A 22,805-nucleotide genomic window follows, 5' to 3' on the forward strand; every position below is an offset into this window, starting at 1 on the left:
TTTCATGTGTGTTTGTTTGAGTGAAGAGCTTGTGTTTCATGTGTGTGTTTGAGTTAAGAGGCTGTGTTTCGTGTGTGTGTTTGAGTAGAGCTTGTGTATCGTGTGTGTGTTTGAGTAGAGCTCGTGTTTTATTTGTGTGTTTGAGTGAAGAGTTTGTGTTTCAAGTGTGTCTTTGAGTGAAGTGCTTGTTTCATGTGTGTTTGAGTGAAGAGCTTGTGTTTCATGTGTGTGTTTGAGTGAAGAGCTTGTGTTTCATGTGTGTGTTTGAGTGAAGAGTTTGTGTTTCATGTGTGTGTTTGAGTGAAGAGCTTGTGTTTCATATGTGTGTTTGAGTGAAGAGCTTGTGTTTCATGTGTGTGTTTGAGTGAAGAGTTTGTGTTTCATGTGTGTGTTTGAGTGAAGAGCTTGTGTTTCATGTGTGTGTTTGAGTGAAGAGCTTGTGTTTCATGTGTGTGTTTGAGTGAAGAGTTTGTGTTTCATGTGTGTGTTTGAGTGAAGAGCTTGTGTTTCATGTGTGTTTGTTTGAGTGAAGAGCTTGTGTTTCATGTGTGTGTTTGAGTTAAGAGGCTGTGTTTCGTGTGTGTGTTTGAGTAGAGCTTGTGTATCGTGTGTGTGTTTGAGTAGAGCTCGTGTTTTATTTGTGTGTTTGAGTGAAGAGTTTGTGTTTCAAGTGTGTCTTTGAGTGAAGTGCTTGTTTCATGTGTGTTTGAGTGAAGAGCTTGTGTTTCATGTGTGTGTTTGAGTGAAGAGCTTGTGTTTCATGTGTGTGTTTGAGTGAAGAGCTCGTGTTTCATGTGTGTGTTTGAGTGAAGAGCTTGTATTTCAAATGTGTGTTTGAGTGAAGAGCTTGTGTTTCAGGTGTGTGTTTGAGTGAAGAGCTCGTGTTTCATGTGTGTGTTTGAGGGAAGAGCTCGTGTTTCATGTGTGTGTTTGAGTGAAGAGCTTGTGTATCGTGTGTGTGTGTTTGAGTGAAGAGCTTGTGTTTCATGTGTGTGTTTGAGTAAAGAGCTTGTGTTTCATGTGTGTGTTTGAGTGAAGAGCTTGTGTTTCATTTGTGTGTTTGAGTGAAGAGCTTGTCTTTCATGTGTGTTTTTGAGTAAAGAGCTTGTGTTTCATGTGTGTGTTTGAGTGAAGAGCTTGTGTATCGTGGGTGTTTGTGTTTGAGTAGAGCTTGTTTCATGTGTGTGTTTGAGTAAAGAGCTTGTGTTTCATGTGTGTGTTTGAGTGAAGAGCTTGTGTTTCATTTGTGTGTTTGAGTAGAGCTTGTGTTTCATGTGTGTGTTTGAGTGAAGAGCTTGTGTTTCATGTGTGTGTGTTTGAGTAGAGTTTGTGTTTCATGTGTGTGTTTGAGTGAAGAGCTTGTATTTTAAGTGTGTGTTTGAGTGAAGAACTTGTGTTTCATGTGTGTGTTTGAGTTAAGAGGTTGTCTTTCATGTGTGTGTTTGAGTAGAGCTTGTGTTTCATTTGTGTGTTTGAGTTAAGAGGTTGTGTTTCGTGTGTGTGTTTGAGTAGAGCTTGTGTATCGTGTGTGTGTTTGAGTAGAGCTCGTGTTTCATGTGTGTGTTTGAGTGAAGAGTTTGTGTTTCATGTCTGTGTTTGAGTGAAGATCTTGTATTTCATGTGTGTGTTTGAGTAGAGCTTGTGTTTCATGTGTGTGTTTGAGTTAAGAGGTTGTGTTTCGTGTGTGTGTGTTTGAGTGAAGAGCTTGTATTTCATGTGTGTGTTTGAGTAGAGCTTGTGTTTCATGTGTGTGTTTGAGTGAAGAGCTTGTGTATCGTGTGTGTGTTTGAGTAGAGCTCGTGTTTCATGTGTGTGTTTGAGTGAAGAGTTTGTGTTTCATGTGTGTGTTTGAGTGAAGAGCTTGTATTTCATGTGTGTGTTTGAGTGAAGAGCTCGTCTTTCATGTGTGTGTTTGAGTAGAGCTTGTGTTTCATGTGTGTGTTTGAGTTAAGAGGTTGTGTTTCGTGTGTGTGTTTGAGTAGAGCTTGTGTTTCATGTGTGTGTTTGAGTGAAGAGCTTGTGTTTCATGTGTGTGTTTGAGTGAAGAGCTTGTGTTTCATGTGTGTGTTTGAGTGAAGAGCTTGTGTTTCATGTGTGTGTTTGAGTGAAGAGCTTGTGTTTCATGTGTGTGTTTGAGTGAAGAGCTCGTGTTTCATGTGTGTGTTTGAGTAGAGCTTGTATTTCATGTGTGTGTTTGAGTGAAGAGCTTGTGTTTCATGTGTGTGTTTGAGTGAAGAGCTTGTGTTTCATGTGTGTGTTTGAGTGAAGAGCTTGTATTTCATGTGTGTGTTTGAGTAGAGCTTATATTTCATGTGTGTGTTTGAGTGAAGAGCTTGTGTTTCATGTGTGTGTTTGAGTGAAGAGCTTGTATTTCATGTGTGTGTTTGAGTGAAGAGCTTGTGTTTCATGTGTGTGTTTGAGTAAAGAGCTTGTGTTTCATGTGTGTGTTTGAGTGAAGAGCTTGTGTTTCATGTGTGTGTTTGAGTGAAGAGCTTGTGTTTCATGTGTGTGTTTGAGTGAAGAGCTCGTGTTTCATGTGTGTGTTTGAGTAAAGAGCTTGTGTTTCATGTGTGTGTTTGAGTGAAGAGCTTGTGTTTCATGTGTGTGTTTGAGTGAAGAGCTCGTGTTTCATGTGTGTGTTTGAGTGAAGAGCTCGTGTTTCATGTGTGTGTGTGTGTGTTTGAGTGAAGAACTTGTGTTTCATGTGTGTGTTTGAGTGAAGAGCTTGTGTTTCATGTGTGTGTTTGAGTGAAGAGCTCGTGTTTCATGTGTGTGTTTGAGTGAAGAGCTCGTGTTTCGTGTGTGTTTGAGTGAAGAGCTCGTGTTTCATGTGTGTGTTTGAGTGAAGAGCTCGTGTTTCATGTGTGTGTTTGAGTGAAGAGCTCGTGTTTCATGTGTGTGTTTGAGTGAAGAGCTCGTGTTTCATGTGTGTGTTTGAGTGAAGAGCTCGTGTTTCATGTGTGTGTTTGAGTGAAGAGCTCGTGTTTCATGTGTGTGTTTGAGTGAAGAGCTCGTGTTTCATGTGTGTGTTTGAGTAAAGAGCTCGTGTTTCATGTGTGTGTTTGATTGAAGAGCTCGTGTTTCATGTGTGTGTTTGAGTAGAGCTTGTATTTCAAGTGTGTCTTTGAGTAAAGAGCTTGTATTTCAAGTGTGTGTTTGAGTAAAGAGCTTGTGTTTCATGTGTGTGTTTGAGTGAAGAGCTTGTGTTTCATGTGTGTGTTTGAGTGAAGAGCTTGTATTTCAAGTGTGTCTTTGAGTAAAGAGCTTGTATTTCAAGTGTGTGTTTGAGTGAAGAGCTTGTATTTCAAGTGTTTGTTTCATGTGTGTGTTTGAGTGAAGAGCTTGTGTTTCATGTGTGTGTTTGAGTGAAGGGCTTGTATTTCAAGTGTGTGTTTCATGTGTGTGTTTGAGTGAAGAGCTTGTGTTTCATGTGTGTTTGTTTGAGTGAAGAGCTTGTATTTCAAGTGTTTGTTTCATGTGTGTGTTTGAGTGAAGGGCTTGTATTTCAAGTGTGTGTTTCATGTGTGTGTTTGAGTGAAGAGCTTGTGTTTCATGTGTGTGTTTGAGTGAAGGGCTTGTATTTCAAGTGTGTGTTTCATGTGTGTGTTTGAGTGAAGAGCTTGTGTTTCATGTGTGTGTTTGAGTGAAGAGCTTGTGTATCATGTTTGTGTTTGAGTGAAGAGCTTGTGTATCATGTTTGTGTTTGAGTGAAGAGCTTGTGTATCATGTTTGTGTTTGAGTGAAGAACTTGTGTATCATGTGTGTGTTTGAGTGAAGAACTTGTGTATCATGTGTGTGTTTGAGTGAAGAACTTGTGTATCATGTGTGTGTTTGAGTGAAGAGCTTGTGTATCATGTGTGTGTTTGAGTGAAGAGCTTGTGTTTATTACACAGATCCAGTGGGTGAAGACTCTCAGAACACACTGAAGAGAGCCAGGTTCACTGAAGACCTGAACGAGAAGATCTCTCTCAGACCCGGTCCACTGGAGCTGGTGGAGAAGAACATCATCCCGGTCCATTCCACACTTAAACAAGCCGCCATCACAGGTACTATTAGAGTTATTAGATCGTTTCAACCAGAGTTATAAGATTCAGTAACTCCTGAAAAACAATGCCTCTTCTCAGCTGACAGGGAATGTTCTGGCAAAGTTATGGTCAAACGTTCTTCTGGAAACATTAATAGAACATTCGTTCAAAGTTATTATTCTCAAAACACTAGCACAGAAACTCTCTCTTTGACGTTTTTAAACGTTACTAGAGCTGGTTTATTATAGTTAACTAAAACTAAAACCAAAACCATTAAAAAAACATTTCCATTACTTGAAATAAAATAAATGTTGACTGAAATAAAATAAAAATTTCATAAACTTATTTTATTCTAGCTAGTTACCAAGTTCTCTTTCTTTCATTTAGTTTCATGTTCTAAACAAACTAAAACTTAAATATAAATAACAATTTATAAAAACTATACATGTTTTAACAACAAAAACTTTGTTTCCTGAAAATATAAAAATAAAGATGAATTCACAATATTAATGAAAAAGTATAATTGTGTGTGTGTCTGTGTGTGTGTGTGTGTGTGTGTGTGTGTGTGTGTGTGTGTGTGTGTGTGTGTGTGTGTGTGTGTGTGTGTGTGTGTGTGTGTGTGTGTGTGTGTGTGTGTGTGTGTGTGTGTGTGTGTGTGTGTGTGTGTAACTGATCTGATATCCGAGCATGTGAAGTGCAGGGACTGCTTTCAATCAGGTTCTCTGCTGGGCACACACACACACTCACACACACACACACACACACACACACACACACACACACACACTAGTGTGTGAGTTATTTCCTTCACTTGTTGCTGTTGGACGGTTAGTGATTTTGTGACGAGGTCTATGAGATCATCTCAGTGTGTGTGAAGAAAACGCCACATCTGTGCAATGCCATTATTATTTTATTTATAGACATAGAGGAGAAGAGTATAAATACAATCAGTAATAATACTATTAGTAAAATAATAATAATTATTATTATTGTCTTTTTTCAGTCAATTCAGTGTAAAAAGTGTCCAAATTATGTTACTTTGTTGACCTCAACGTTTTTAACTCTTTCCCCACCAGCTGTGTTTCCATCCACCTTATCACATAAATCACATAAAATATATCACATAAAAAAACACTGGATTGAAATGCCAAAATGTGCATAAATTCTAAAAATGCACATAAAAACATATGCAATTGCATATGCTCAATTGAGGCGGATAATTGTTTTATCCGATTAGAAGATGCATATAAACTATGATGGAAACACGTTTACTGAATAAATCCTTTGATGTGCAACAAAACCCTCAGCGGAGGCTGTGATTGGATAACTGGAGTAACCAAGCGGACCAATGGCGTCGCAGCATCTCTAATGTTGGTTTGGTGTTTCTGAAACGCCGGAGTGGAAGTGTGTGATCAGAATGATTGTGTTTAATTCCCTCCAGAAGCGTCTCACACACACGAGTGTGTTCTCGAACACCAGCTTCCGAAACCGCAAGAGAACATGACAGCGTTTATTGTGTTTCGTCTGACACTCGACACACTCGCTTATGATGGAGGGAAAAGAGACAGATTGCAGAAACTCAGTTTATTACAGATATTTTGTGACGGTTTTGTTTTCTTGAACATGTTTTATGCACTATTCTAAGTTAAATTCTCAACTTTGGATGGAAACACAGCTAGAGCAGTCTTCAGCAACAGTCAAACCAAACATTATTCAGACACCAGATATCATTTTTTATATTTTTTACTAGTGTGTGCAGGACACTATAGTTCATTTATGTAAGTGAGTAGAGCAAAATAAAGTAAACTGTGACATATTATACCCAAATATTCTTCATACAGTGAATACCAGTAACATTTATACAAATTTGGGACCAAAATGATTCGGACACTTTGAGCTGATCATGTTTTGCTGAAGTGTTTTTTCTTTAATAACTAATGCAGCTTTTTACAGCACAGACTGAACAACATGAAGCATTGCTTGGTGATTGGTTGAGCTAAACTGGTATTATCTAATTGTGTAGTTAAATTTAACAGCTGACAGATATTCAACATAATTCATGCGTGAGAGTCTAACAGAAGGACGGACAAAACCAGTGAAATATCAACTGAGTTCTTGTCAGATTTTAATTACCAATTTATAAACTATAGCGAATAAACTGTGAAAATGTGAGAAATGTTGAAGGTGTCTGAATATATTCTGGTTTGACTGAATATAAAGGCAGTTTTAATCTAAAGTGTGTGTTCAGCGTCTGATGAAACACCGTTGTTGGAGGTTTGGATGGAGACTCATAAATCACAGCGAGTCAAACACAGAAACAGAAAAACGTTCATTTGATCTCCAGTGAAAGCGTGGATCTAAATACAGCTGCTGTTTGTCTCAATAAAACACACTCCTCCTCCAGCAGAGTGCATATAAACCGCCGGCTCGACCTCATACACTGCGTGTACACACCGCTCCGGGGAACATGCGAGTGTTTACATCAGTGTGTCTGAAACATGTGATCTGAGGGAGAACACACACGGTCCGAGCGCATAGTAAACACAGACTGCGACATCAAGTGTGTTTGTTCAGAGGATTCTGAGGAATCATAATCTCTCACATCTCTGACAGAAATATGCAGAAGAACGTGTTGATAATGTTCACATAAATTTTACTTTTGAACCAGTGTTATTGTTATTGTTAAGTTCACCTTTTACACAGCTGACAGAAATATGTCAGAAGAACGTTTTCATAATGTTCCAAAACGTTCATTTTGAACCAGTGTTATTTTACCATCATTGAGACACCATTATACTTTCCATTAATATTGTGAATTATTCATTATTTTTAAATTTCCAGATTTAATTTTAATTTAGTTTTTCTTGTTAAAACATGTCTATACGTTTTTTAATAATTTCTTTAGTCGTTTAGAAGATAAAAATAATTTAAAGAAAGATTTCTTTGTTTATGTTTTTTATGAATATTTTATTTCAGTTAAGGCTCATTTTATTGCAAGTAATGAATGTTTTTTTCCATACACACACAGATTTGTTTTGCTATAGTTGTGAGGACATTCCATAGGCGTAATGATTTTATACTGTACAAACTGTATATTCTATCCTCTTACACTAACCCTACCCAACACACACACACACACACACACACACACACACACACACACACACACACACACACACACACACACACACACACACACTCACACACTCACACACACACACACAACCACACACACACACACAACCACACACACAACCACACACACACACACACACTCTCGCATCTCTGCTCTGTTAGTCTTCTCGGATTGATGTGTTACCTCGTGAGATTGTGTGTGTGTGTGTGTGTGTGTCGTATCTCACTGTCCCTCTCATCCCCCAGTGTCTCCTGAACCTGTGTGTGTGTGTGTGTGTGTGTGTGTGTGTTTGTGTTTGTGAGTCCAGTATCTCACTGTCCCTCTTCTCTCAGGTTCCCATGGGAAGCTCCCGAGGCCCGAGGACTCGTATGTGTTTGAGGAGGAGAGCAGCTGCGAGAGCCTTTCTCCAGAGTCACTCTCAGAGAACAAGACCTCGCCAACACACACCAGCGCTGAACACGTGAGTCACTTACACTGCTTACACACACCAGCACTGAACACCTGAGTCACTTACACTGCTTACACACACCAGCACTGAACACCTGAGTCACTTACACTGCTTACACACACCAGCACTGAACACCTGAGTCACTTACACTGCTTACACACACCAGCTCTGAACACCTGAGTCACTTACACTGCTTACACACACCAGCACTGGACACCTGAGTCACCTACACTGCTTACACACACCAGCTCTGAACACCTGAGTCACCTACACTGCTTACACACACCAGCTCTGAACACCTGAGTCACTTACACTGCTTACACACACCAGCACTGGACACCTGAGTCACCTACACTGCTTACACACACCAGCACTGGACACCTGAGTCACCTACACTGCTTACACACACCAGCACTGGACACCTGAGTCACCTACACTGCTTACACACACCAGCACTGAACACCTGAGTCACTTACACTGCTTACACACACCAGCACTGGACACCTGAGTCACCTACACTGCTTACACACACCAGCACTGGACACCTGAGTCACCTACACTGCTTACACACACCAGCACTGAACACCTGAGTCACTTACACTGCTTACACACACCAGCTCTGAACACCTGAGTCACTTACACCGCTTACACACACCAGCAGTGAACACCTGAGTCACTTACACTGCTTACAAACACCAGCACTGAACACCTGAGTCACTTACACTGCTTACAAACACCAGCACTGAACACCTGAGTCACTTACACTGCTTACACACACCAGCACTGAACACGTGAGTCACTTACACTGCTTACACACACCAGCTCCGAACACGTGAGTCTGATTAATGGACTTCCTGCCCAACTACTTCCGCTTTCTACTTATTACATTTCCGTGAACAGTGATTAAAACTTCATGTTCCGATAAGTTTGGACAATTCTGTACACAGTAAACAGAAATAAGTGAGATCTACTATTTCAAAACGGAAGTGTGTCACGAAGCTCAGTGCAAGTGGTCCAGTAAAAGGGTGCTATAATGCCCTTTTCACAAGACGTAAAATTAGTCTCTGATGTGTGTGTGAAGCTTTAGCTCAAAATATCCCACAGATATTTTTATATAGCATGTTAAAATTGTCGCTTTTTGAGAGTGAGCAAAAACGGACAGTTTTTGTGTGTCCCTTTAAATGCAAATGAGCTGCTGCTCCCAGCACAGGGGGCGGAGCTTCAAGAGCTTGTGTCCTTCAATTACCTCACACAAACGTGCACTGAATTTCAAAAACTTTTAACCTTTTATGTTCAAACCGGAGTCAGACAATGATAGAGAGAGTCAAGAAGAAGTGACAACATGTAGAAGCAACAGGACATTTCTGAATGGTTAGTTGATGAATTTATGCAGCTGATGTGGAGTTAACTATCTTCTACGTCATTGATTAGCATATTCTGTCATGATAATCTATAAATTGCATTACTGGGGGCGGGTTTTATGTAAATTTTAGGGTTAGTGATGTCACTAACCCGGGAGTAATGTTGTGTAGTCCCATCAGCCGTTTGTTGTAGTCCTTAAAAAGCAATTTCTTTAAAAGAAAATATCTCCCTTTGCTTTGAGCATTGTAACTTTGCAGATGTTGTTTATGCTTAAACAGCTACTTTACACACTAACTAAAGTTAGAAAAGTGAGATCATAATCCCATTTAAATGTAGAAGTTCAGATCTCCTGCCACCTGTGGTGGCTCAGGGAACTGCAGGTTCTGCTCAGGATCCGTCTGACAGCTCTTTGACTCTGGGCCTGAGATCAGTGTGTTTCTGACGCAGTGTTTTGTGAATGTTTGAATGATTGCCCGTTCTCTGGTGATAATCAACGACCCGCAGTATGTGCCTGGCATCACATCATCATGACCTGTTGCTACAAACACACTGAGTAAAAGCGTGTGCGGAATATTTACTTTAACGTTGTGGCTTGTGAAAGCTGTAAATTATGTACATGTTTAATAATAATCACCTCATGTGTGGCATTTATTAAATGCAAAGTACTTGGGAAATATACATAAATCTTATAAACAATGTCACCTGCATACCAACTTATGGAAACTCCAATGTTTGACCTTTGCAGAAATGTTTAACAGAAGACATTATTTATATTTGTTTAACCCTTTAAGACTACTGATTTATATTTGATTAGTCTTTAAAATTCATGTAGTCCTTCTGTCATCTGATCTGGGTTGAAATTAACACCGGCCAACCCGCCAAATGCGGGTAAAAATCAGCCTATGGCGGGTAACGCTGTCAAATCATGTGCCAATTTGGTGTGTTACTATGTTTACTCACTTTGCTGGGAAGTTTGTGTAGCCAAATCTGCGCGATTTAGCGCAAATACTGATCATCATGATATATTAAATACAGCGTATTGCGCAGAATCTGCTCATATCTGGCTTACTTGAACACACACGTCACTACGCAACACATAACGACATGTCCACCTAAAACATATTTGGTGAAAAGGATGCGAATGAATGAGGAAGGGAGGAGATGCTGGATGACAGGGTTTTGTTTAATCATCATTTAACGGTATAATAATGTATTATTAAGGGCCCTCAGAGTAAAGATGACAGCGCTCAAACCCCAGAGGAGAACATGAGCGACGGCCAGGGAACAACACCGATCCCAGTTCAAGCCATGGTCAAGGTACAACTGAACTCCTCAAATAATAAGCTCACTGTAAATCTGATATCTTCTCATTACATGAAGTTCCTCGAATCCTCTGTTCTTTTCCTGTGCAAAGCAGTCCAAAGTGTCTGAGAAGAACCGCCACAAGAAACCCAAAGACATCAAGCCCAAAGTGAAGAAGCTGAAGTACCACCAGTACATCCCACCGGACCAGAAGGCCGAGCGTTCTCCTCCGGCTCAGATGGACTCAGCGTACGCTCGTCTGCTTCAACAACAGCAGCTCTTCCTACAACTGCAGATCCTCAGCCAGCAGAAACACACACACTCACAGACACACTCGCAGACCAGCTTCAGCTACCAGATCAACCAGCACAAGTGAGTCCAAACATCATTCAGATAGCTGTCAGAAGCACAAATATCACCGGATAAACTACATGTACACACTCGAATCATTGTGTCCTATAAAGTGATGTTCAACAGATTGGGTTCTGTAGGATTTATTTATTTTTTGCATTCAATTAATCAAAAGTGACAGTAAAGACATTTATAATGTTACAAAAGATTCTAATTCAAATAAATGCTGTTCTATTGTTCTTTCTATTCATCAAAGAATGTTGTATCACATTTTGGATGAATTGGCAGTTCGAAAGAACAGCATTTATTTGAAATAGAATCTTTTGTAACATTATAACTTTTTGTAACATCCTTGATGAATAGAAGTATTCATTTCTTTCACAATTTTTTTTTCCTGATGCCAAACGTTTAAAGTGTAATGTAACACTGTTTCCACAGAAATCTGAAGCAGCACAACTGTCCCTTTCAGTCGGTCACGATCAACGTCACTTCAGGGAGCCCCATTATCTTCGAGTATCTACAGAACAAGCCAATGCACATTGGTGTGCGAGATTTGCATCTCGCGCCCCGCCCGACAGCGCGGGTATAAATACGGAAGCGGATGCACGCATCTTTTGTTTTCATTTCGGAGGCGAGCTTCCTGTTTGTTTTTTAGACAAAAATTTTGCGGCCGGGAATCTCTCTCTCTCTCATCTGTGTAGTGTTGGTGTGACGGCCCGAGCAGCGAGTGGCTGCGAGCTGACCAAATAGCTCAACAACTGCTGTTTTCAAAGCATTACAAATTTCTGTGTTGGTTCGGTGGGCATTTCCCTGAGAGTGTACAGCAGCTTGCACTATCTCTGCTGTGCACTGCGGCCATTCTCTGGGTGCCTCAGCACCATTGAGAGATCTAAAAGAGTTTTTTTCTTCACAAAAGAGCAAAACACAGGGGTGACTCTGCGTCCTTTTCAGGATGTCATTCCGCCTGTGCGTTTCTGGGTGTGGTCGCTCCCTGGAGCCAGCTCACGGCCACATTAATTGCCTCTCATGTTTGGGTATTCAGCATGCTGAAGGCTACTTTGGCGCTTAGCCAGGGTGATCTGAGGATTACCGTGAGGGCTTCCCCGCCGAGTCATTCTCCTTGGGGCCCTCAAGGCTCTCAGACTTAGCGGCCATTGGAGCCTTCGAAGGAGCGCACTTGTCCTTCACACGGATGACCAGACGTTTCCTTTGGGGCTCCAGCTGACAATCAGATGTCAGTCGCAGTATCGGAGGGGGAGCTTCAGTCCTCTGGGGATGAAGACTCGGCTGCGTTGCCTCCCTCCGGGAGGTATAGCGTTTCCCGAGACAGACCCAGAATGGGCGGTTATGCTTTCTTTTCTTTTGCCGAAAAGTTTGGGCTGGTGTGGAACCCCTACGATTGGTTTCTCAGCATCCTGCCCCAGCATCTTAGTTCCCAGAGGTGCATGAGGAGCTCACTAGGACGTGGAAGTTACCTCATTCTGCCTAAAGCCGTCCTAGTGGCTCCTCCCTCCTCACCACCCTCGATGGTGGAGCGGTTAAGGAGTATGTGAAATATAATTTTCACTTTTTGTTCTGCCAAAACTTAATTGAAAGAGCAATTTCTGAAACCTCTGGGTCCCAAGAGGATGCGCTTGGTGGTGTACGACGCTATGCCTTGTCACCCTCAGGCACCTTTTCTATCATTAGCGAGCAGCAGTAGCTGTGTTCTGGTCTACGCTCCCGCTGCATGTCACAACTCGCCCGCCATGTCCTCCTCTGGAGTCAGAAGCATCTGAGGTCGCTTCGTGCCATTCACATTCTTCACATGAAGATTCACATGACAGCTTACGCTTCCGGGAGAGTGACGACTCCATCCCCAGGTGGTCCAGCTGATTTGGAGGCACTTCGGGGCTGCACAGGTAGATCTGTTTGCCTCCCCCGGACACATCACATTGCCAGTTGTTCTTCTCCCTGACAGACGGAACACCTTCGGCACAGATGCACTGGCACACAGCTGGCCCCGGGGCCTACGCTAATATGCGTTTCCTCCAGTGAGCCTTCTTGCACAGACCCTGTGCAAGGTCAAAGAGGACGAGGAGCAGGTCTTGCTCGTTACGCCATATTGGCCCATCCAGACCTGTTTCCCGGAACTAGTGCTCCGCGCGACAGCCCCTCCTTGGCCCATTCCTCTGAGGAAGGACCTGCTCTATGAATCGGAGTATCCTATAGCACCTGTGTCCAGACCTCTGGAAACTCCATATCTGCTCCCTGGATGGGACGGGGAGGTTCTAGGTGATCTACCCCAGGCTGTAGTTGGCCCCATTAATTCCGCTAGACCCCTCTATGAGGCGCCTCTATGCATTTAAGTGAAACCTGTTCATTGAGTGGTGTTCTTCTCACCAGGAGAACCCCCGAACTTGCTCGGTCAGAGTTGTGCTTTCCTTCCTACAAAAAGGGTTTTAGCGAAGGCTGTCTCCCTCCACCCTTAAAGTGTATGGTGCCGCTATCGCCGCACATAATTAGCACGACCTAATCGTCCTAATGCAAATCTCGCACACCAATGTGTATTGGCTTGTTCTGTAGATACTCGAAGACGATAGGGCTCTCTGAAGTGATCCTAATTACATCCTCCTTCAGGGAGTGAGGGTTACATGTGTAACCGAGATGTTTTCAACATTAATAATAATCATAAAAGCAGCAAATCATCATATTATGATTTCTGAAGAATCATGTGACACTGAAAACTGGAGTAATGATGCTGAATCAGCTTTGATTACAGGGATAAATTATATTTGAACATACATTTACAGCCATGTGAGTGATTTTATTTAGAGTGAACACGGTGAATCTGACTGCAGTAGATGTGAAAGATATGAATAAAAGTGATGTTAATTCAGCCAGCTCACATACCTGTATTTACTTCCTGATTTCCGTCGAAGTCCACAGTAGTCGATTGTCGAGTGCTTGCGCGCGATCATTGGTAAATTACCATTGCTTAGTAACCAATGATCGCGTGTGCGCTCTCGACAATCTACTACTGTGGACTTCGACCGAAATCAGGAAGTAAATACAGGTATGTGAGCTGGCTGAATTAACATCACTTTTATTCATATCTTTCACATCTACTGCAGTCAGATTCACCGTGTACCTTTTGAATAAAATCACTCACATGGCTGTGTACTTGTAATGACACATCAAGGATGTTAAGAAGCTAAAAGCAGGTTTAAAACTTGCCCCATTTTAAGTCAACAGGGTGCAAAATTTAAAAAGAGGATAACACTGTGAAGGCAACACCGATTTTTGTCGTTGTTCTCTGTACTGACAGCACTCCAAATTTACAAAAAAATGAGCTCAATGTTAAAATTGACCGGAGTTCTCCTTTGAGGCCATTTATTATAACATATTTATAGGTGCTTTTCAGTGAAAACTGGTGTTTTTTTTACTGACAAGAGTTGTTTCCAGCATTCTCACTGTGTGTGTGTGTGTGTGTGTGTGTGTGTGTGTGTGTGTGTGTGTGTGTGTGTGTGTGTGTGTGTGTGTGTGTGTGTGTGTGTGTGTATCAGGTCGTCCGGTGAGCAGCAGGCCTCATGTGCTTCAGCAGGCAGTAGCAGCAGCTCATCGTCTCCAGTGAAGAGCAACTACTGCAGTCCGTCCTCCATCAACTCCATCAACTCCATCAACTCTATCAACTCCATCAGTCCCGCGCCGCTGCCCAACAACCTGGATGACCTGAAGGTACTGATGATGACCCAAAGCTTATACGCCCTCTGGTGCTCTTCGCTCATTTTTGATAGAAAAATGTTACTTTGTTTTGTTTAGACAATTTTTCTTCATGGTAATGGTACGAAACTTGGTAAAGAGAAACCAAAACAAAGTCACTTTTCACGTTTTCTGGGTTGGTAGGTGCACAGGGGTCCCGATTATAGCACTTAAACAGGGAAAAATCATGATATTTGCCCTTTAAATCAAAAAAGCGCTTCTTATAAAGCCTGGAACTCTTGTCTTCTGTGTCCTCAGGTTTCCGAACTGAGACAGCAACTGCGCATACGAGGCCTCCCCGTCTCCGGCACCAAAACGTCTCTCATTGAGCGCCTGCGTCCCTTTAAAGACTCCAGCTGTGCTTCTCCATCGGGCTCCGGGGACGTCAGCACCGGCCCGTTCCCCGTGACTCCCAGCGGATCCTCCTATCAGTCCCCGGCGTCCCACGGGCCCGGCTTCTACCCGTTCTGCAGCAGCGGCTCCTCGCCCCCCATCTCCCCGGCCTCCTCGGACCTCTTGCTGCCCGACAGCTTCAGCGACGGCACGCTGTCGTCTCCACACCTCGGCCTGGACGCGGAGAAGGACAAGATGCTGGTAGAGAAGCAGAAGGTGATCGAGGAGCTGCGGTGGAAGCTCCAGCAGGAGCAGAGGCAGGTGGAGGAGCTGCGCTTTGAGCTCCACAAGAGGAGCCGCGAGTGTCCCGTGATCATGGAGCCTCCGGTTCAGGTTCAGCAGGGCTACGGCGTGTCGGTCAAGCAGGAGCACGTGTCCTCCAGCTGCCCGCTGTCCTCCGAGCAGGGGACGGGAGTGTGTGTGGGTCACTGCGACCCGAGTCTCTCCGCCTTCATGAGTCCTCAGTGTTCTCCTCAGGAGTCTCCCATTACTAAACCCTCCTCCAGTCCTCAGCCTGAGTCGCCTGTCCAACCGTTCCTGCTGAGAGACTCGCACAGACCCGCTCGCAACATGCAGGTGCGTCACAAGCACGATCATTTATTCAGAAATACATTAAACATGCAGGTGCGTCACGATCACGATCCATCTCACACTCATCTGTTCATTAAAGGGGTAGTTCACCCAAAAATAAAAATTACCCCATGATTTACTCTCCCTCACATCATCCTAGGTATATATCGGTGGGGATTTCTTTAAGACGGCAAGGGAAGCTCGGCTTCCCCTATAATGTCAAAAAATTAAAGGTCAAATATGTACTATTGTGTTAACATTTTTTGACTAAAAATGCGTTACAACACGTTAATCTCGAAGAGAAGTTCGTTCAGAATCAGCTACATATAGCAGGTCGGCTGAGTCGATTTCCTTCTCATTCATTCCCGTTGCATCACACCGCATTTCCCTGTTGAAGCCGAGCGTCCATTGACTTCAATGGGGCTGCTTTGAACAGTTTTTTTCAGTGCTTCGAAACTAGACGGTCATTGGATAAATGCTGTGATTATGTCCCGCCCACAGACAGTCAGCTTCTGGGGTGAATAGAGGAGTGGGCTGGCCTGGACTCCGGGCTTCTGCGTGATGATTGGAGGACTGCATCCCCTTTTGATTGACAGCGATTTTGTTCAATAAACAGTCGCTGACGCGCACGCGGAAGCTGTTCGAGCTCAGTCAGTCCCATCGCGGATTTTGAAAGTATAGTCGAAAGACAAACTGCTGTAACCTATTTCTTGGTATTTACTTGCCGAAATTGCTAGTCAATTTTCATCATACATTTCACACAATTATACACAAAATTCCTTGTTTCAGTTTAACAAAAAAGCAGTAGTACTAAAGTAGTAGTAGTAGTTTGTTTATTGTAATTGCATATCTCTACACAACGAAATTAAGGGGTAGTTCATCCAAAAATGAAAATTCTGTCATTATTTACTCTCCCTCATGTTGTTCCAACCCCGTAAGACCTTCGTTCATCTTCGGAAGACGAATTAAGATATTTTTGATGAAATCTGAGAGCTGGATCACTCCTCCATACTAGTCCATAGGCTTCTTGAGGGATTTAAACTTGCCGGCCTCGAAAAGTTATAAAAGACATCGTTAAAAATGACTACAGTGGCTCAACATTAAGTTTATCAAGCGACGAGAATACTTTTTGTGCGCAAAAACAAACATAAATAACGACTTTATTTCAACTATTCATTTCCTTCTCTGTGGGCCCCGAGTCAGTTAAACTAGTGTAATAGCGTAGAGCTACGTCACACGTAGGCTCACTTTTGGCCGACGCTGGTCATGTGTGTGATGCGTGTGACGTACAACAACAGATCATACGCTGTTAAACTAGTAACCTGACTCAAGGCTCACAGAGAAGGAAATGAATAGTTGAAATAAAGTCGTTATTTTTGTTTTTTTGCAAGTATTCTCGTCGTTTGATAAACGTAATATTGAGCCACTGTAGTCACTTGGACTATTTTAACGATGTCTTTAATGACTTTTCGAGGCCGGCAAGTTCAATCCCTCAAGAAGCCTATGGACTAGTATGGAGGAGTGATCCAGCTCTCAGATTTCATCAAAAATATCTTCATTCGTGTTCAACATGAGGGTGAGTAAATACAGACAGAATTTTCATTTTTGGGTGAACTATCCCTTTAAGATGACATCAATCACTCACTTAGCAGCCTATAGGATAAAAGTGACACTGTCAACAACAGTTAATATATATATATATGTAATACAATTTTTTTTTTTTTTTAAATGTAAAACAAGAATAAGAAAAAAAACATTATATTAATAACACCGTATGATTCGTGTCCAATTTTGATTAGTCTTCCAACTTCTTCCAGCCTTTCAGCAGCTAATTTATGGCCCTTGGAAAAAAGCTATTTCTCATGCGGTTTGTCCGCGCCCTCATGAGCCTACGCCTGCCTGAGAGTAGGGTGTCGAACAAAGTATGGCCAGGGTGTGTAGGATCCGCCCTGATGCTTGCTGCTCTTCTCTGCAGCCTACTCAGATAGATGTCCTCCAAGCTTGGAAGAGGTGCACTGATTATTCTCTGGGCAGTTATAATTACGCGCTGCAGGTCTTTTTTCTCCTCAGTAGGGCAGCTGGAGAACCACACTGTGCAGCTGTATGCCAGCACACTCTCTATTGTGCACCTATACAAGTTTGACAGGAGTGTCTGTGGGAGCCCAGTGCTTCTTAGGATTCGCAGGAAAACGAGTCTCTGCTGAGCTCTTTTCTCTATCTCTTTAGTGTGATAGATGCACTTTTTCTTCAGATGCCTTTTTAAAAGACTACAATTGAAAAATGCATATATTATATATAACATTTAACCCTTTAAAGTGGCTAGTAGGAGTGACTGTTACACACCACAGCTGAAATACACACGCATTTAATGGGTGTTAATGTTAAATATATATATTTGTACAAAATATTTAGCTTGAAAAAATATGTATTTATTTATTTAAAATCACTCATGTATATGTATAAAAGGACAGTAATCATAAAACTTACTATGCTTTTACCACAATATTGGTAGTTTTAATGTGTCATTTGTTGTAAATGCACTGTAACCAGAACACTTACCATGCTTTTACCACAGTAACCTTAGTTGTATGGTTATAGGTGTAGTAAAAGGATAGTAACCACTATTACTTAGTATTTTTTTCCCCAAAAAATGAGCCTCCCCTCTTTGAAAGACCAGCAGCCGCCCTTGGTGTTTATGACATTCTTCTTCCAGACGAATACAATCAGAGTTATATAAAAAAAAACAAATCCTGGCTCTTCCAAGCTTTATAATGACAGTGAATGACCGGTTTCTGTTAAAAGTCCATCAAAGTGCATCTATCCATGATAAAAGTGCATCTATCCATGATAAAAGTGCATCTATCCATCATAAAAGTGCATCTATCCATGATAAAAGTGCATTTATCCATCATAAAAGTGCATCTATCCATGATAAAAGTGCATCTATCCATCATAAAAGTGCATCTATCCATGATAAAAGTGCATCTATCTATCATAAAAGTGCATCTATCCATGATAAAAGTGCATCTATCTATCATAAAAGTGCATCTATCCATCATAAAAGTGCATCTATCCATGATAAAAGTGCATCTATCTATCATAAAAGTGCATCTATCCATGATAAAAGTGCATCTATCTATCATAAAAGTGCATCCATCCATGATAAAACTGCATCTATCCATGATAAAAGTGCATTTATCCATCATAAAAGTGCATCCATCCATGATAAAAGTGCATCTATCCATGATAAAAGTGCATCTATCCATGATAAAAGTGCATCTATCTATCATAAAAGTGCATCTATCCATCATAAAAGTGCATCTATCCATCATAAAAGTGCATCTATCCATCATAAAAGTGAATCTGTCCATCATAAAAGTGCATCTATCTATCATAAAAGTGCATCTATCCATTATAAAAGTGCATCTATCTATCATAAAAGTGCATCTGTCCATCATAAAAGTGCATCTATCCATCATAAAAGTGCATCTATCCATCATAAAAGTGCATCTGTCCATCATAAAAGTGCATCTGTCCATCATAAAAGTGCATCTGTCCATCATAAAAGTGCATCTATCCATCATAAAAGTGCATCTGTCCATCATAAAAGTGCATCTATCCATGATAAAAGTGCATCTATCCATCATAAAAGTGCATCTATCCATCATAAAAGTGCATCTATCCATCATAAAAGTGCATCTGTCCATCATAAAAGTGCATCTGTCCATCATAAAAGTGCATCTGTCCATCATAAAAGTGCATCTATCCATCATAAAAGTGCATCTGTCCATCATAAAAGTGCATCTATCCATGATAAAAGTGCATCTATCCATCATAAAAGTGCATCTATCCATCATAAAAGTGCATCTATCCATCATAAAGTGCATCTATCCATCATAAAGTGCATCTATCCATCATAAAAGTGCATCTGTCCATCATAAAAGTGCATCTATCCATCATAATAGTGCATCTGTCCATCATAAAAGTGCATCTGTCCATCATAAAAGTGCATCTATCCATGATAAAAGTGCATCTGTCCATCATAAAGTGCTCCACAGGCTCCGGGGGGTTAATAAAGGCCTTCTGAAGCGAAGCGATTATTATGCGCAATACATGCAATCCCACACTGAAATTCAAGTACTGTAACAACAACATTCATCCGATTCGATCCAATCTTAATCCTATTCTGATTCTGATCCGGAGCAAATGAAGCGAGTGAGTGAGGAGAGGCGGGTTCGTGTGTCACTCGCTGTTGGAGAGATGAGAGAGATGGGATCATGTATCTATTCTGTGAAAAATTAGTATTGGAAGCATTTCTGATATTTAGTATCAATATGTATAGAAAAAACAATATACATTGCACTTAGTTTATTATTTCAGATGCCTTTTTAAAAGACTACAATTGAAAAATGCATATATTATATATAAAATTTAACCCTTCAAAGTGGCTAGTAGGAGTGACTGTTACACGCCACTGCTGAAATACACACGCATTTAATGGGTGTTAATGTTATATATATTTGTACGAAATATTTAGCTTGAAAAAATATGTATTTATTTATTTAAAATCACTCATGTATATAATTAGTTTTTACTTCATGATTACACCACACAACCTTTTTAGAGTCATGAAATTTAATCTCTTGATAAAAGTTTTTCAAAACCGACATTAATACAAAGCACTTGGCACGTGTTTTAAGCTCTAATCACAGACTCATGTTTGTGACTGACTGTTGAATCATCTCTCTCTGTCACAGTTACAGCAGAAAAGCGTGTGTCAGTCGAGCTGCTCGTATCCATCAGACCACAGAAGCCTTCAGTCGCTCTACACGAGTCCAGAGAGCAGCGTGAACCTCAGAGGCTCGTCCAAGAACAAGAGCGCAAACCTGCAGCAGAAAGTACGTGAAGAAGTAATTCATCTCACTCACACACACAACGTCACGCGTCAAAGCGTCACATAATCTGTTCTGCACCTCCTGCAACAGTAAGTCTCAGTTACACTGGGCGTCTGTTGGTGCTCTTCATTCTTGACCGAAAAATTGTACGTTTTTTCTATTTTCATTCTTTTTTTCATACTTCATCGAAATGGTATAAAACTTGGTAAAGGTTTTGGCACTTGCTGTGCGTCACACAGAAAAATCATGGACATAATTTGAAAATGTTAAATGGTCCTGAAAACAATATTCACACTTGTGCTCCTCGCCGTCAGAAATGAGCGTTTGGAAATGAGTGAGAGTTTCCTCTAGTGGAAGCGTTTGGAACTGCAGCCGAACAACATCTCATTTACTGAGATATCAGGATCAAATTTGGAACACAACTTGTTTAGATTTATTTATTTTGATTTTCTTGCAGTTTTAGAGTAAAAAATGTTTTATGAAAAGATAGATTTCATGTAAAAATTGAAAGTTGTATTTTGCAAATTTTTCATAACAAAAAACGTACTTTTTTCACTTTTTTAAACTTTATTCACTTCAGCAATAATCTGCCAAGTGTCGTCTTTGAAAAGAGATCAAACTTCAGTCTGTTGCTCTAAAGTATTCAAGACTTTCCACAGTTTAAGTTGGTAATTTAATTTTCAGGTCTATGCTCAAAAAGTGAATAAATGGATTATAAAACAGCGTAAATATAATTTAGTGCCATAAATCCCCTAAAAATACAAAATATCAAACCAAAAAACATTATCAAACTAAAATAAAAAAAATAAAACAATTCGGTCATTTCTGACCCACATGCGAAAAGTGCCAGAGGGTTAAAGATGGTTGACCAATGTTTTGTTGCACATCTTTCAATGGTCAAGATTCTCACACAATCTGATTGTCATTGGGTCAGAGTTTACACTATCCACTTGAGGAATATCCATTTACATTTACATTTTTACATTTAGTCATTTAGCAGACGCTTTTATCCAAAGCGACTTACATTTGAGGATTAAACCAAGCGAGTCATCATGGAGAGGCAAAAACAACACAAGAAGTGCTCAGAATACAAAGTTCAAACATTGCTCAGAGTAGCATAAACCAGACAAGCGAAGATTTCAAGAAAAAGTTTTTTTTTTTTTTCTATGTTAAGTGCTCACGGAAGAGATGAGTTTTCAGTTGTCTTTTGAATGCTGTCAGGGATTCTGCATTACGGACGAGGGTGGGTAGGTCATTCCACCAGAATGGAACCGTGAATGAGAATGTTCTGGACAGTGATTTAGTGCCTCGCTGTGATGGCACCACGAGCCGTCGCTCCTTGGCCGATCGTAGGCTTCTGGTAGGGATGTAGACCCGTAGGAGCGAGTGAAAGTAGGACGGAGCTGAGCCGGTGGACAATCTGTAAGCAAGTGTCAGCGCCTTGAACTTGATTCGAGCAGCGAGTGGTAGCCAATGCAGGGAGATGAACAGCGTAGTGACGTGGGCTCTTTTGGGCTCGTTGAAGACAAGACGAGTAGCAGCATTCTGGATCATTTGTAGGGGTTTAGTTGCACATGATGGAAGACCAGCTAGAAGAGCATTGCAGTAATCAAGCCTAGAAATAACCAGGGCCTGGACAAGAAGTTGTGTTGCATGCTCAGTTAGGAAAGGCCTGATCTTCCTGATGTTGTGCATTGCAAACCTGAATGATCGAGCTGTCTTTGTAATGTGGTCTGTGAAGGTCAGCTGGTCATCAAAGATTACTCCAAGATTTCTGACTGACCTTGATGGGGTGATTGAGGATGAGTCTAGCTGGATAGTGAGGTCGTGCTGTAGAGACGGATTGGCAGGGAGGACGAGAAGCTCAGTCTTTGCCAGGTTGAGCTGCAGGTGATGTTCCTTCATCCATGCCGAGATGTCCGCCAGACAGCTTGAGATATGTGCAGCTACTGTGGGATCGTCTGGTTGAAATGAGAGGTAGAGCTGGGTGTCATCAGCATAGCAATGGTAAGAGAAACCATGTGCCTGTATGATGGGTCCCAGTGATGTGGTGTAAATGGAAAAGAGGAGGGGTCCAAGGACTGACCCCTGGGGAACCCCTGTGGTCAGTCGATGTGCTTTGGATATCTCGCCTCTCCATGCGACCCTGAATGACCTACCTGTGAGATAGGACTCAAACCAGTGGAGGGAAGTTCCAGTGATGCCCAGTGATGAGAGGGTGGACAGAAGGATCTGATGATTCACAGTGTCGAAGGCAGAAAACAGGTCTAGGAGAATGAGAACTGATGATTTGGAAGCAGCTTTTGCGATCCGCAGGGCTTCTGTGACTGAAAGTAATGCGGTCTCGGTCGAATGCCCTTTCTTGAAGCCAGATTAGTTAACATCCAGCTGGTTGTTCAGAGACATGAAAGATGATACTTGGTTGAAAGCAACTCGTTCAAGTGTTTTTGCAATGAATGGTAGGAGAGAGACAGGTCTGTAATTCTCTAGAAGTGATGTGTTTAATGTTGGTTTTTTAAGAGGTGGGGTTACCCGAGCCTGCTTAAATGCTGTAGGAAAAATGCCAGAATGGAGGGATGAGT

At 41.6% G+C, this 22,805-nt stretch overlaps 1 protein-coding gene across 6 annotated transcripts in view; it reads left to right on the forward strand.

Annotated features, from left to right (window-relative positions):
* myocd (myocardin) overlaps window positions 1-22,805 on the forward strand; it is a 62,706-nt gene that overhangs the window by 25,110 nt on the left and 14,791 nt on the right. For 5 of the 6 annotated variants that reach the window (XM_077245702.1, XM_077245703.1, XM_077245722.1 and 2 more), the window contains exons 5-11: window positions 3,894-4,046; window positions 7,494-7,621; window positions 10,193-10,288; window positions 10,386-10,645; window positions 14,170-14,341; window positions 14,624-15,334; window positions 20,086-20,226. In XM_077245702.1, coding sequence (XP_077101817.1) covers window positions 3,894-4,046; window positions 7,494-7,621; window positions 10,193-10,288; window positions 10,386-10,645; window positions 14,170-14,341; window positions 14,624-15,334; window positions 20,086-20,226 — 1,661 coding nt within the window. The remainder of the gene's footprint in view (window positions 1-3,893; window positions 4,047-7,493; window positions 7,622-10,192; window positions 10,289-10,385; window positions 10,646-14,169; window positions 14,342-14,623; window positions 15,335-20,085; window positions 20,227-22,805) is intronic. The other variant, XM_077245737.1, reaches the window with a different exon arrangement.

The sequence above is a fragment of the Siphateles boraxobius genome, unplaced genomic scaffold (assembly GCF_051911475.1).
Source record: "Siphateles boraxobius isolate OS27281-9 unplaced genomic scaffold, OSU_SipBor_1 103, whole genome shotgun sequence".
NCBI lineage: Eukaryota > Metazoa > Chordata > Actinopteri > Cypriniformes > Leuciscidae > Siphateles > Siphateles boraxobius.